General features: G+C 44.1%; 1 protein-coding gene across 1 annotated transcript in view; it reads left to right on the top strand.

Moving 5' to 3' along the window:
• astn1 (astrotactin 1) overlaps window positions 1–15,062 on the top strand; it is a 1,835,284-nt gene that overhangs the window by 589,306 nt on the left and 1,230,916 nt on the right. Inside the window, exon 3 of the mRNA XM_033028426.1 lies at window positions 539–932. Coding sequence (XP_032884317.1) covers window positions 539–932 — 394 coding nt within the window. The remainder of the gene's footprint in view (window positions 1–538; window positions 933–15,062) is intronic.

Below are 15,062 nucleotides of genomic sequence, written 5' to 3'. Positions count from 1 at the left end.
CTAAAACAAACAAGTGTATGGGCAATCGCTGGTTGGTGCAGACTGGGTGGGCCAAAGGGCCTGTTTCTACGCTGTATCTACAATGTAAACTAAACTAAACTAGTGTAAGGGTGATAGTTGGTCGGCGCAGACTCAATGGGCCAAAGGGCTTGTTTCAATGCTGTATCTCTAAACTAAACTAGTGTTCAGGGTGATCGCTAGTTGACTGACTATATGGATGAAGGGCCTGCTCCACACAGTATCTCTAAACTGAACTAAAGTAATCTAATGTTCAGGGTGATTGCAGGTCGGCACAGACTTGGTGGACGAAGGGCTTGTTTCCATGCTATATCTCTAAACTAAACTAAACTAGTTTATGGGATGATCGCTGGTCGGCACGCGACTCGGTGGACGAAGGTCCTGCTTCAACGCTGTACCTCTAAACTATGCTAAACTAAACGTTTGGTTCAAAAATACGTTTGACCATAACTTCCTCCCTGTTAGGTGAAACCTCCAACTCTGTCGGAAGTTGATGCATGTTCCTCTCTTTCTTTTCCAGGGGGGGATGATCGCTCTGCTGTTGGCCATCCTCTTCCTTGTGATGGTGCTCTACACCAGGAGGCGGTGGTGCAAGCGTCGCCGCGTCCCACAGCCCCAGAAGAGCGCCAGCGCCGAGGCGGCAAACGAAATCCACTACATCCCATCCGTGCTGATGGCCGGCCAGAACCGGGAGAGCCTGCGCAACTCCCGGCTACAGGGACACAACTCCAGCGGCTCCATCAGCATCCGTGAGACCCCGATCCTGGACGGATACGAGTACGACATCGACGACCTCCGCCAGCAGCTGCAGAGGGAGTGCATGAACGGCGGCGAGGACTTCGGCAGCCAGGTGACCCGCACCTTGGATTCCCTGCAAGGGTGCGATGAGAAAACCTGCTTGGATCTGACTCCAGGTCTGTACTGGTGCTCTGCTTTACTGAGGATAGAGGCATATGGAGCTAAGGGTGGTGAATAGGTGGATGGTTCTTGACTGTCCAGGTCAAATAAAGTAGTTACGGTTTTGCAGCGGTCCGGCACAGTGGCGCCGCAGTAGAATTGCTGCCTCACCGTGGCAGAGGTACAGACCCAGGTTCGATCCTGACTACGGGTGCTGTCTGTAGCAAATTTGTACATTTTCTCTGTGACCGTATAGATTTTCTCCGGGTGCTCTGGTTTCCTCCCGCACTCAGGTTTGTAGATTAATTTGCATCTGTAAATTGTAGGTTGTCCCTAGTGTGTATGGTAGTGCTAGTGTACGGTGTGATCACTGGTCGGCACGGACTAATTGGACCGAAGGACCTGTTTTTGCGTTGTATCTCTAAAGTCTAGTTATTCTGCCATATTCTACACCGACATAGAAAATGAGAGTGGGAGGATAGCATACTTTCAGTGGGAGGTTGTGTGGTCCAGATAACTGCAGGAATCGATGGGTTTATACACTGGAAGACACAAAGTGCTGAAGTGATTAAATGGGAAAGGTGACGCTTCTGGTCAAGAACCTTTCCCAATCTGATTGTGGGCGGTGGATTGGGGGGTGAGGGAACACAAAAGCTGGAGGAGAGGAGGGGCAGTACAAAATGTGGGATGGTACAGGTTGATACAGGAGGGGCAGTGGGGGTTGATAGGCAGATGGGTGGACAACGGACAGTTGAAAAGACAGAATGGGTGAGTCAAAAGGATTGAAGGTTGTGAATTGTGAAGCTGGACAAAAGGATGTAGGTGGAGGAGATACTCCAGGTGGGGCACATGCAAGAGGGTTGGGAGGGGGAAGGTGGGAGGGAAAAGAGGAGGGAGGATAGTGGGGGAAAAGGAAGAGAGGGAAGGTTATGTGGTTACTTAAAATTGGAGATTTCACTGTGTATACTGTTGGGTTGTAAGCTACCCAAGTGGAATGTGAGGTGCTGTTCCTCTAGTCTGTGTGTGGCCTCACCATGAAAATACAGGTGGTCTAGGAAATAAAGTCCAGCATCAGAATGGGAACAAGAGTTAAAATGTTTAGCAACTGGCATTGGTGGACTGAGTGCCAGTGTTCTACAGAATGGTCACTAAGTCTACTTTTGATCTCGTTGATGTGCAGGAGGCCACGTCGGGAATATTAGATGCAATAAATTAGGCTAAATAGGGTGCATGTGAACCACTATTACATTAGTTTTTTTACGGTGGATTGTACCAAACACCTGCGTTTGGTCCACCAAGACCTACTGGATCTCTCAGTTGCTAACCATTTTAACACTTTTTCCCATTCCCATACCGACCTTTCAGTCTTGGGCCTCCTACATTGTCAGAGTGAGGCCACCTGCAAACTGGAGCAACAGTACCTCATATTCCACTTGGGTAGCTTACACCCAAGAGCGGAACTCGCTATCAAAACATGGGGGGGACGTGTCCCCTCTGACCCCCCCCCCCCCCCCGGGTTTTCCGCCCCTGCTTACCCTGCATTGGTATGAACATTGAATACTCCATACCCATTTTTCTCACAGTCCCGCCCATTTTACCTTTCCCCTTTCCCCTTCCACCCTCTGGCTTCTCATTGCATGCCTCTGCTCTTCTTATCCCAAAGCCTTCTGTCTTTTTATCTCTGCCTCTTGTCCAACCATCTGCCAATAAACTCCACCTTCACTCACCTGTGTTCACCTATTAGTTGTCAGACTTTGTCACATACCCACCTCTCTTCCAGACTTCTGCCCCTCATCTTACAATCCACGGAGACCAGCGATCCCCGTACACTAACACTATCCTACACACACTCGAGACGATTTACAATTTTACCGAAGCCAATTAACCGACAAACCTGCATGACTTTGCAGTATGAGATGAATCCAGAGCACCCGGAGAAAACCCAGGCAGGTCAGGGGGAGAACGTACAAACTCCGTATAGACTGCGGCCATATTCAGGATTGAACCCGAGACTCTGGAGCTGTAAGGCAGCAACTCTACAGCTGTGCCATCGTGCCGCCCCACGTTCCTTGTGTCTACATCATACTCAGAAGTGCCCAGCATATCCTGTACCCTAAGCATAGTGTTGACTTAAATATAACAGCGTGTAGCTTGTGGACACAGCTCCTAGCAGAAAATTGTCTGCAAATTGCAGATATCTTTGTTCAAAATGTTAACTTCCTTCTATGAGTGTGATTGCAAATCCTTTGCAAGCTCTCCAGGTGCATTTGACAGTATTGTGTTTGGGGTGTCCTTCAACGTTGAACCTGCCAGATTTGTTAGGGACAGTGAGAGGGCCACTCATCGCCGTGGGATATCTCCACAGGTTATCTGAACATACAGGTGCAAAATCTGGCCTCGGGCTATCGACATTCAAAGAGCTATTCAATGCCTTTTAAACAATTACCAAAGATAGATTCAAAGTGCTGGAGTAACTCGAAGATACGTGGACAAAATGCTGGAGTAACTCAGCGGGACAGGCAGCATCTCTGGAGAGAAGGAATGGGTCGAGACCCTTCTTCAGATTGAAAGTAGAGGGGAGGGAACTGGAGGTAAGAAAAGGCTAGAACAAAGCAGGACTGGTAATAAACAACCAAGGAAAGGTGGAGTCCATAATGCAGATAGATTAGGCAGCATCTCTGGAGAAATAGGATGGGTGATGTGTTTTTATTGGGACCCTTCTTCAAGTCTTCTTCACCCATCCTTTTTCTTCTCTTCAGTGGGCCAAAGAACCTGTTTACTTGTTGTTTCATTCAATCAATCAAATTAAAGGACCATTGCATGAATACATCAAACATACTTAAATCACCCCCAAACTCTTGCTTGCAGTGGCATCAACAACTTTCCAAGTTTTGTTAGACATCTCAGTCTTGATGTCATTTCATATGATATTTGCAATATGATACATCACCGGGTGGCTCCGTACATTGCAGCCTCGCCAACCGACTGTCACTTCCCTTTTTTCTCTTGTTGTTTTTAATCTGTTTTTACTTGTATGTTTTGGTGTATCTTTAGTTTTTGTATTAGGTGGGGGTGGGGGAAACTTTTCTAAATCTCTTCCCTTGACGGAGATGCAACTATCGTATCTCCGTCTGCACTGCAGCCATACATCATGGAGCTGGCGGTCCCTTTGTAAGGGATCGACTTTGGGAGCTCCAACCGCAGGAGCTTTGAATGCCGACTGCGGGAGCTTCGATCACCCCGACTGTAGATGTTTCGATTGCCCCAACCGCGGGAGAAAAGGAGGAAAGAAGATATACATTATTTGCCTTCCATCACAGTGAGGAATGTGAGGTCGCCCAAACAAGATGGACATGCTGCCTGCACTGGTGAGGACTCGGAGAGAGTGCTGTGAGTGCAGTGATCTCAGTGTTTGCGGGGACATCGCTCCATGAGGACATCCCGGAGTCTAGTGCGAGTGTGGACAGCTTTCTGACTGTTCGGGCAGACACGGACTGCCGACAGCAGTTGGTACAACTCTGGTCACATCATGGTGAAGGAGCGTGTGTGGGGCTCGGACATTGAACTGATGGCTGTGGTTCTCCGCTAATGCTGTGTGCCCTGGGGATTCTCACACGTCGCTGTGGTGGCTGTTTAAGTCTATGTTTAAACTTTATGTAGTTATGTATCTTGTTGCTTTTTTTTGGTATGAATGTGTGGTAAATCAAATTTCACTGCACCTTGGTACATGTGACAATAAAGTACCATTGAACCATTGAACCATCACAAGTAATAAGCAAGTAGCTTTTAGTTCATTTTTCTATTTTATTTCTGATGCAGAGTCTCAGCCAAAACTCATTATCAATGCTTCTTTATCTATAGATAGTGTCTGATGTTGTATGTATTGCTTGCATTATTTGTTTCTATTTCAGATTCCCAGCAGGATCTTTAAAAATTACATTTCTGTTCCACTCTTTGATTCCTTCTGTTCCTTTATCTGCTATGGACCAAATCTACTGTTCCGGTGAGAGGTTTTCCATAATGTCTAAAGCATTTATCACTTGCTTGATCTCGGTTCTTCACTTGATTGGGGGACCTGTTAAAAGACTTTAGAGATGCAAAGCGATAATAGGGCCTTTGTGCCGATCAGCGATCATCACATACACTAGCACTGTCCTACACACTGGGGACAATTTAACTATTTGCCAAAGCCAATTAATCTACAAACCTGTACATCTTTGGAGTGTGGGAGGAAACCCATGTGGTCAGAGGGAGAACATAAAAACCCCGTACAGATTGCAAGTGTAGTCAGGATAGAACCCGGGTCTCTGGCGCTGTAAGGCAGCAACACTACTGCTGCATCACTGTTTTGCACTAATAGGTTGGAGGCTATAGTGCGATATTGGTGTTTTAGTGAAATTAGTGAGAAATGGCAAATGGGGTTTAATCCAGATAAAAATGAAATGTATAGCTGGGACTTTCCATCAACAGTTTGGTTCTAAGAAGTACTGAGGAACAGTGGGTCCTTTGCAAGCAAGTCCAAGGATCCTTGAAGGTTGTAGTGCAGGTAGATAACATGCTTCACAAGGCATTAGGGATACTTGCCTTCATTAGTCCAGGCAATGCATACAAGAGCAGGGAGATTATGCTTAAACTTGATAAAACATTGTTCAGATCTCAGCTGGAGAACTGTGTACATTTCTGGTCACTGCACCTGAGGAAAGATGTGATAGCACAGGCGAGGGTGCAGACGAGATTCACCAGGATGATTGCCTGGGGTGGAGCATTTCAGTAATAATGAGAGACTGGAGAGTCTAGGTCTATATTCCCTGGAGAGGAGAAGGTTAAGAGGGGTCATGATTGAGGTATATCGAATTTTGTGTGGCATAAATGGGGTAGACTGACAGAAGCTTTATTTCCTTATCAAAGGTAGCTAAAACCTTGGATAATGTTATGGGGAAAAGGCAGGAGAATGGGGTTGAGTGGGAAAGTTAGATCAGCCATGACTGAATGGTAGAGTATACTCAATGAACCAAACGGCTTAATTTTGCTCCTGACTTATGAACTTATGAAAAGTAGAAGATATATGTTCAATCAAGCGTGTCAAGAGTAGTTATTTATCATTTGCACAGGGTATATACAGGAATAATGAAATTCTTACATGCTGCAGCTTTGCAGGGACAATAGATGCTTCAAAAATAAATATATTAAATGATCAATCAATCAATTGATTGGTATACAATAGATTATAATTTATCCATGTAAACTAGACAGCTACTGGCAAAATGTCACCACACTCTGGCTCCATTTTATAGGGCAAGGATAAGAGACAATAGGCCAAGTGTTGAAGTGTTGACCAGTGTGGTTGGGTGCTACTGTCAGCATGGATGTGGTGGGCCAAATGGCCTGTTTCCATGTAGAAACAAAGAACCGCAGATGCTGGTTTATTAAAAAGTACGCAAAGGCCTGAAGTAACTCAGCAGGTCAGGCAGGATCTCTGGAGAACATGGATAGATATGGACATCAATATGTAGACCTACCTATGTTCTCTAGAGATGCTGCCTGATCCAATGAGCTACTCCAGCACTATGTGTCCTGGCCTATTTTAATGCTGTATGTCTCTCTGACTTTAATGCAGATCAGACACAGCTCATTGAACCTGTCGTTTTTTGTAGTTTTTAAGTGATAAGGTCCTTGTTCATGAAATAGCCTCTGTACACTTTCCATAATCAGAAGGTTTGTGCAAAACTTCTCTGAAAGTTATTGATTTTATTTTCAGCAGGTCTGAGGTGAGAAAAGATTATTTTTATTCTGCCAGTAATTGATAGTTGTGCCAATTGTTTGAAATGATATTTTGTTTCAGTACCTCATTTGTTTCTGGAAATTTAATAGCTTCCTTAACGCTATATTTTTCTCATTAGAATCTTGGTCACCTCAGGGACAAGGTTGTCATGTGAGACTTGATTTGTTGCATTGTTTTCTGAATTCTACACTTGTGACCTGGAGACTGCTGTTGGAAATAGCTTACAATGTATAATCCCATTTGAATTCTTAATATTACTTCATTTATTAAGGTATAAAATCTGCAGAATTCTATGATAATTAAATATTGATTTTGAATGTAATTCAAATATATCAACCCTAACTTTTCTTACTTTCTGTGCTTTGACTGTCAAATGGTTTGATTCTTTACACGTTTTCCTTTAGTGTAGTGCAGATACAACATCTCCAATCTGGGTTGGAGTGGCACAGTGGTGCAGATTTGCTGCCTTATAGCCCCAGAATCCCACCCGGGTTTAGAGACATAGAAACATAGAAATTAGGTGCAGGAGTAGGCCATTCGGCCCTTCGAGCCTGCACCGCCATTCAATATGATCATGGCTGATCATCCAACTCAGTATCCCGTACCTGCCTTCTCTCCATACCCTCTGATCCCCTTAGCCACAAGGGCCACATCTAACTCCCTCTTAAATATAGCCAATGAACTGGCCTCGACTACCCTCTGTGGCAGAGAGTTCCAGAGATTCACCACTCTCTGTGTGAAAAAAGTTATTCTCATCTCGGTTTTAAAGGATTTCGCCTTTATCCTTAAGCTGTGACCCCTTGTCCTGGACTTCCCCAACATCGGGAGCAATCTTCCTGCATCTAGCATGTCCAACCCCTCAAGAATTTTATAAGTTTCTATAAGATCCCCTCTCAATCTCCTAAATTCTAGAGAGTATAAACCAAGTCTATCCAGTCTTTCTTCATAAGACAGTCCTGACATCCCAGAAATCAGTCTGGTGAACCTTCTCTGCACTCCCTCTATGGCAATAATGTCCTTCCTCAGATTTGGAGACCAAAACTGTCCGCAATACTCCAGGTGTGATCTCACCAAGACCCTGTACAACTGCAGTAGAACCTCCCTGCTCCTATACTCAAATCCTTTTGCTATGAAAGCTAACATACCATTCGCTTTCTTCACTGCCTGCTGCACCTGCATGCCTACTTTCAATGACTGGTGTACCATGACACCCAGGTCTCGCTGCATCTCCCCTTTTCCTAGTCGGCCACCATTTAGATAATAGTCTGCTTTCCTGTTTTTGCCACCAAAATGGATAACCTCACATTTATCCACATTATACTGCATCTGCCAAACATTTGCCCACTCACCCAGCCTATCCAAGTCACCTTGCAGTCTCCTAGCATCCTCCTCACAGCTAACACTGCCCCCCAGCTTAGTGTCATCCGCAAACTTGGAGATATTGCCTTCAATTCCCTCATCCAGATCATTAATATATATTGTAAATAGCTGGGGTCCCAGCACTGAGCCTTGCGGTACCCCACTAGTCACTGCCTGCCATTGTGAAAAGGACCCGTTTACTCCTACTCTTTGCTTCCTGTTTGCCAGCCAGTTCTCTATCCATATCAATACTGAACCCCCAATACCGTGTGCTTTAAGTTTGTATACTAATCTCTTATGTGGGACCTTGTCGAAAGCCTTCTGGAAGTCCAGATACACCACATCCACTGGTTCTCCCCTATCCACGCTACTAGTTACATCCTCGAAAAATTCTATAAGATTCGTCAGACATGATTTACCTTTTGTAAATCCATGCTGACTTTGTCCAATGATTTCACCACTTTCCAAATGTGCTGCTATCCCATCTTTAATAACTGACTCTAGCAGTTTCCCCACTACCGATGTTAGACTAACTGGTCTGTAATTCCCCGTTTTCTCTCTCCCTCACTTCTTAAAAAGTGGGGTTACGTTTGCTACCCACCAATCCTCAGGAACTACTCCAGAATCTAAAGAGTTTTGAAAGATTATTACTAATGCATCCACTATTTCTGGAGCTGCTTCCTTAAGTACTCTGGGATGCAGCCTAACTGGCCCTGGGGATTTATCGGCCTTTAATCCAATCAATTTACGCCAACACCACTTCCCGGCTAACCTGGATTTCACTCAATTCCTCCAACTCCTTTGACCCGCGGTCCCCTGCTATTTCCGGCAGATTATTTATGTCTTCCTTAGTGAAGACGGAACCAAAGTAGTTATTCAATTGGTCCGCCATATCCTTGTTCCCCATGATCAACTCACCTGTTTCTGACTGCAAGGGACCTACATTTGTTTTAACTAATCTCTTTCTTTTCACATATCTATAAAAACTTTTGCAGTCAGTTTTTATGTTCCCTGCCAGTTTTCTTTCATAATCTATTTTTACTTTCCTAATTAAGCCCTTTGCCCTCCTCTGCTGGTCTCTGAATTTCTCCCAGTCCTCCGGTATGCTACTTTTTCTGGCTAATTTGTACGCATCATCCTTCGCTTTGATACTATCCCTGATTTCCCTTGTTATCCACGGATGCACTACCTTCCCTGATTTATTCTTTTGCCAAACTGGGATGAACAATTTTTGTAGTTCATCCATGCAGTCTTTAAATGTCATCCATTGCATATCCACCGTCAACCCTTTTAGAATTAATTGCCAGTCAATCTTGGCCAATTCACGTCTCATACCCTCAAAGTTACCTTTCTTTAAGTTCAGAACCATTGTTTCTGAATTAACAATGTCACTCTCCATCCTAATGAAGAACTCAACCATATTATGGTCACTCTTGCCCAAGGGGGCACGTACAACAAGACTGCTAACTAACCCTTCCTCATTACTCAATACCCAGTCTAAAATAGTCTGCTCTCTCGTTGGTTCCACTACATGTTGATTTAGATAACTATCCCGCATACATTCCAAGAAATCCTCTTCCTCAGCACCCCTGCCAATTTGATTCACCCAATCTATATGTAGATTGAAGCCACCCATTATAACGGTTTTGCCTTTGTCGCACGCATTTCTAATTTCCTGTTTGATACCATCTCCAACTTCACTACTACTGTTAGGTGGCCTGTACACAACACCCACCAGCGTTTTCTGCCCCTTAGTGTTTCGCAGCTCTACCCATACCGATTCCACATCCTCCAAACTAATGTCCTTCCTTTCCATTGCGTTAATCTCCTCTCTAACCAGCAACGCTACCCCACCTCCTTTTCCTTTCTCTCTATCCCTCCTGAATATTGAATATCCCTGGATGTTCAGCTCCCAGCCTTGGTCACCCTGGAGCCATGTCTCCGTGATCCCAACTATATCATAGTCATTAATAGCTATCTGCACATTCAACTCATCCACCTTATTACGAATGCTCCTTGCATTGAGACACAAAGCCTTCAGGCTTGTTTTTACAACACTCTTACCCCTTATACAATTATGTTGAAAAGTGGCCCTTTTTGATTTTTGCCCTGGTTTTGTCTGCCTGCCACTTTTACTTTTCACCTTGCTACGTATTGCTTCTACCCTCATTTTACACCCCTCTGTCTCTACGCTCACACATTTAAGAAACCCTTTCCCTTTAACTCCATCCTCCACTGTCCCATTCGACACCCCACCCCCCTTATTCAGTTTAAAACCACCCGTGTAGCAGTGGCAAACCTGCCTGCCAGAATGCTGGTCCCACACCTGTTAAGATGCAATCCGTCCCTTTTGTTCCCCCTTACCCCAAAACAGATCCCAGTGATCTAAGAATCTAAATCCCTGCCCCGTGCACCTGACTATGGGTGCTGTCTGTATGGAGTTTGTACATTCTCCCTGTGACCACATGGATTTTCCCCGGGTGCCCCAGTTTCGTCTCACACTCAAAAGACGTTTGGGTTTGTAGGTTAATTAGCTTCTACAAAATTGACCCTGGTGTATAGGATAGAACTAGTGCACGGATGATCGCTGGTCGGTGCAGACTTAGGAGGCCGAAAAGCCTGTTCCCACACTGTATCTCTAAACTAAACTAAAATTAGTGGTGATATAATATGGTTTGTTTTTTCCCTTGGTTGTTATATATGCCAATATTGCATGATCACTTGCTCCTCTAATTCTGCTATACTTTTGTAACATTTTCCACACATTTCCCCCTTATCTTATACAGGGAAAAAAGAAAACATAGCATTACTTTGGCACATTTACATTACTTTCCAGGTGTCCAAATGACTTTAAAGCCGAAGAAAGAAATTGGAATGAAAGATAAATATAGATGTACCTCGAGTGTGTAAAGATGGGATGAGAAAGTGGAATAATTTTGGTGTGTATGTGTCGAGGAAATTGACAGAGGAAAATTAAAGGAAAAACTGAGGCTTTGAGTTTCGCTTCAAGATGCGTTATTGCATGATATCATGAAGAGATGGCAGCAGTTAACTGCTCACCAGTTCTCTGTCTTTACAGTAGAATTAGCCGACAGTTATACAGTGCAGTAAACAACTTTGTTTTTGTTAGATACAATTATACGAAAATATATTTCATCCTTGGCTATTTGTTTTCCTCTTATTACTATCTACTACATGGGTATTAATTATTTCATTAGTCATAATATACTTTTTGTTTGTGTTAATCTTATTCAACAATGGATGGTTAATACAAGTCAAACATAACACAAGGGCATCTTGACATTTCAAGCAGACCGCACCACTGCCCCCTCCCCGAGCCAATCATAAGCCCCCATTGTCTGCAATGTTTCTGCGCTAGTAGCGGACGTGGGCGCGGGCGCGGGTGGTCAACTATTGCTGGTGTTTTTTATTCACCAACACTACGCATTCCCAGACAATAAACTCATTCTAGGAGATAACCTGTCTGAAACTTATTTTGCTCTGCAGCTGGTCAACAAGAAATGACAATTGCCATATCCGCACACCCTTTCGTTACCCTATTTAATTCCAACCATAATTAAGTATCTGGAGATTTTACTTTTTCCTTCTGCAATATGGATGATCGATGGCCGGCGTAGACTCTGTGGGCCGAAGGGCCTGTTTCCTTGATAAACTAAACTGAACTAAAAGATCTGTTGGCAATAAGAGAGACAGATCCAATCTTGGGTTTGAGAGTATTACTTAAATTCATACACAGTAGGGCAGATAACAGGATCGACAGAAATCGCATGGGGTTTTCCATGCTTCCAAAATTATTTCCCAACTATTCCTCATTATTGTCTATTTGGAAGCAGCTGAAGAATGGGTGAGAAATGAAAAGAAAGTCAAACCCAAACATTAGTGTAGCTAATTATAGTGGATGAGATGGATTCTTGACAGTGTAAAGTTTCAGAGGTCATTGCAAGGACATAGAACAGTACAGAAAAGGATGGACCTTCACCAGACAAAGTGGAGGCAGCGGGGAAATCAAGAGGCGGTGGATATGCTTCTATACCAACCAGGACTGGCGCAGCGACATCACGGTATTGTCAAATCTCTGTTCTCCCAACCTAGAATCCTTCTTTATAAACTGCAAACCCTTCTACTCTCCGATAAAAATTTAACTCCATCATTCTCGTTGGAGTTTGCATCCCCCCATGCCTGCGTACATGAGGCGCAAACACAACTCGCTGACCAGGTAATGAGGGTAGAGAGTGACTTCACGGACTTCACGGTCATTGATTTGGGGGACTTTAACAAAACTAACCTCAGCCGTGACCTTCCAAAGTACAGACTTCAGGTTACCTGCCCCACCAGAGGAGAGAGAACACTTGACCACTGTTACACGTCAATCAAGAACGCATATCAGTCTGTTCCTCGGGCGGGTTTGGGTCTCTCTGATCACTGTCTAGTTCAACTTATTCCAACCTACAGACAGAAACTAAAATCTGCTAAGCCTGTGGTCAGAATAACAAAAAGGTGGACAAGCAAGGGCATTGAGAACCTCTTGCTTTGACTACATGGATTGGAATGTGTTCAGGGAAGCAACCACAAGCCTCGATGAGTATACAGACACTGTATCATCATATGTCAGCTTTTGTGAGGACAGTTGGATTCCAATTAGGAACGGACCTGGTTCGACAACGACAAGCCCTGGTTTACTGCAGAACTTAGACAGCTGCGACAGTCTAAAGAGGTAGCCTACAGGAGCGGGGATACAGACCTCTACAGGCAGGCCAAGTACAAGCTGAGAAGAGGAATCAGAGCTGCCAAGGAAAGGTACTCTCAGAAGTTGAGGAGCAAGTTCTCAGCCAGTGACTCTTCTTCAGTTTGGAAGGGCTTGCAAGATATCACCAGCTACAAGAGGAAAGCCCCCCGCTCTTTGGACAATCGTCAGCTGACCAACGACCTGAATGAGTTCTACTGCAGGTTTGACAAGCAGAAATGTAACCCTAGTAACTCCTCCCCCCCCTCCCCAACAAACACAGCCAGACCCCAGTCTGTCAAGAATGGACCCTTCTGCACCAACTCCTCCCTATTCACCACTTCACACCTACTTAAAGCAAGACTCCAGTCTGAAAAGACTGGACCCTCTCCCACCCCAACCAACAGCACAACCACTCACAGCCTGACCTCAGTCTGCAAAGACTGGGCCCTTCTACACCCACTCCTCCCCATTCACCTGGCCACAAACTCTTTGAATCACTTCCCTCTGGAAGGCGACTCCGGACTGTCAAAGCTGCCACAGCCACCATAAAAACAGCTTTTTTTCCACGAGTAGTAGCTCTACTCAATAACCAAAAATCTGTAGCCTCCTTTTGCTCTGGTATTTTATGTAATTCACAAGTTTAATCAATAATGTTTTATTATTAATGGTTAATGTTTTAAGTATCATTCTGAACTGTCGCTGTATGTCATGTTGTCACTTGAGGGTGGAGCATCAAGGCAAATTCCTTGTTTGTGAATACTTGGCCAATAAACTTATTATTTTATTCATTCTTTCATTCATTTATGCTGAACATGATGCCAGGTTAAAATGATCTCCTCTGGGTGTAAATGATCCATAAGTCTCTATTCCCTGCACTTCCATGTGCCTCTAGAAAAGCCTCTGAAATGCCACAATCATACAGTATCTGCCTCCACCACCACCCCTGGCAGTGTGTTCCAGGCATCCACCCCTCTCTATGTAAAAGTAAACCTGCCCTGCACATTTCCATTAAACCTTTCCCCCTATCACCATATAGCTGTTGTTAGGCATTTTCATCCTGGGAAAAAGTGGGATGCATGCAATTTATATGCATATGGAAGACACTTCAGATAAATAAATGATGTGGAATGTACAGCAGCCCAAGGAATGTTCAGTGGGAGCAGTCAACACATGCCTCCTCTTCACTTTCCCCTCTCAGCAAATCTCTGTTAGTCCTCTCTCCTTCTACGTATTCACCTTCCCTTTAGTGTTTCTGCATGAATTACTGCAGGCAATAATACATTCCATTTTCTAATCACTTGTTGGATAAAGGAGTTTCTCTATAACCCTCCTGGAGATTTTAATCACTATTTAATATTCATCTCTCCGGTTAGGCTCTTCAACAAGTGGAATATCGATATATTGATTTCTCAAACCTTTCCATAATTTTAAGACAGCAATTATTATCAGAGGCCCAGAATGAACTATGTGGTCACTTCAGGCATTCTCCACTCACCGGAAATACATTGCGAGAATAGACTATAATTAGTTTAGTTTATTATTGTCACGTGTACAGAGCTTTTTTGTTGTGTACTATCCAGTCAGCATAAAGACTATACATTGTTACAATCAAGCTGCCCACAGTGTACATATACAGGATAAAGGGAATAAAGTTTAGTGCAAAGTAATGTCCAATTAAAGATAGTCTGAGGATCTCCAATGAGGTATATGGTAGGCCAACCACACTCTAGTTGGTGATAGGATGGTTCAGTTGCCTGATAAGAGCTGGGAAGAAACTGTCTCTGAATCGCGATGTATGTGTTTTTACAATGGAAAGTTGGCACTAACCATCTGCTGCATCTAGGCGGACTGACATAAATGCTCGTCTTGTGATACATAATGTTGCATTGTTAAGGTACACATGCAGCAACATTTCCCCATTTCTTGTGCAGGAACATATACGTTTTTTATATGCCTTTATCATGCTTGGGGCACCAGGTTTTGATAGAAAGGTGGTATAAGTAGCCCCCAGTGTGACTATTTTCCAGTGTGGGTGAAGAGACTTTAGGAGCCAAGAAATGCCGTCACCACTGCTTGATGGGATCATAAACTGACTTTAAAACACAAAGCGCTGAAGTAACTCAGAGAGTTAGGCAACATCCATGAGGGAATGGATAGGTGACTTTTCAGGTAGGGACACTTCTTCAGACTGTAGATACCTTAGATCGTGGTTGGGCCTAAGCTGGGAGGCCTGGAAATCAGACAAGATGGCAAAGGCAA

Source organism: Amblyraja radiata, chromosome 10 (genome assembly GCF_010909765.2).
Source record: "Amblyraja radiata isolate CabotCenter1 chromosome 10, sAmbRad1.1.pri, whole genome shotgun sequence".
Lineage (NCBI taxonomy): Eukaryota > Metazoa > Chordata > Chondrichthyes > Rajiformes > Rajidae > Amblyraja > Amblyraja radiata.
The sequence above is the reverse complement of the archived record's forward strand: the minus strand, read 5'-3'. Positions and strand labels throughout refer to the sequence as shown.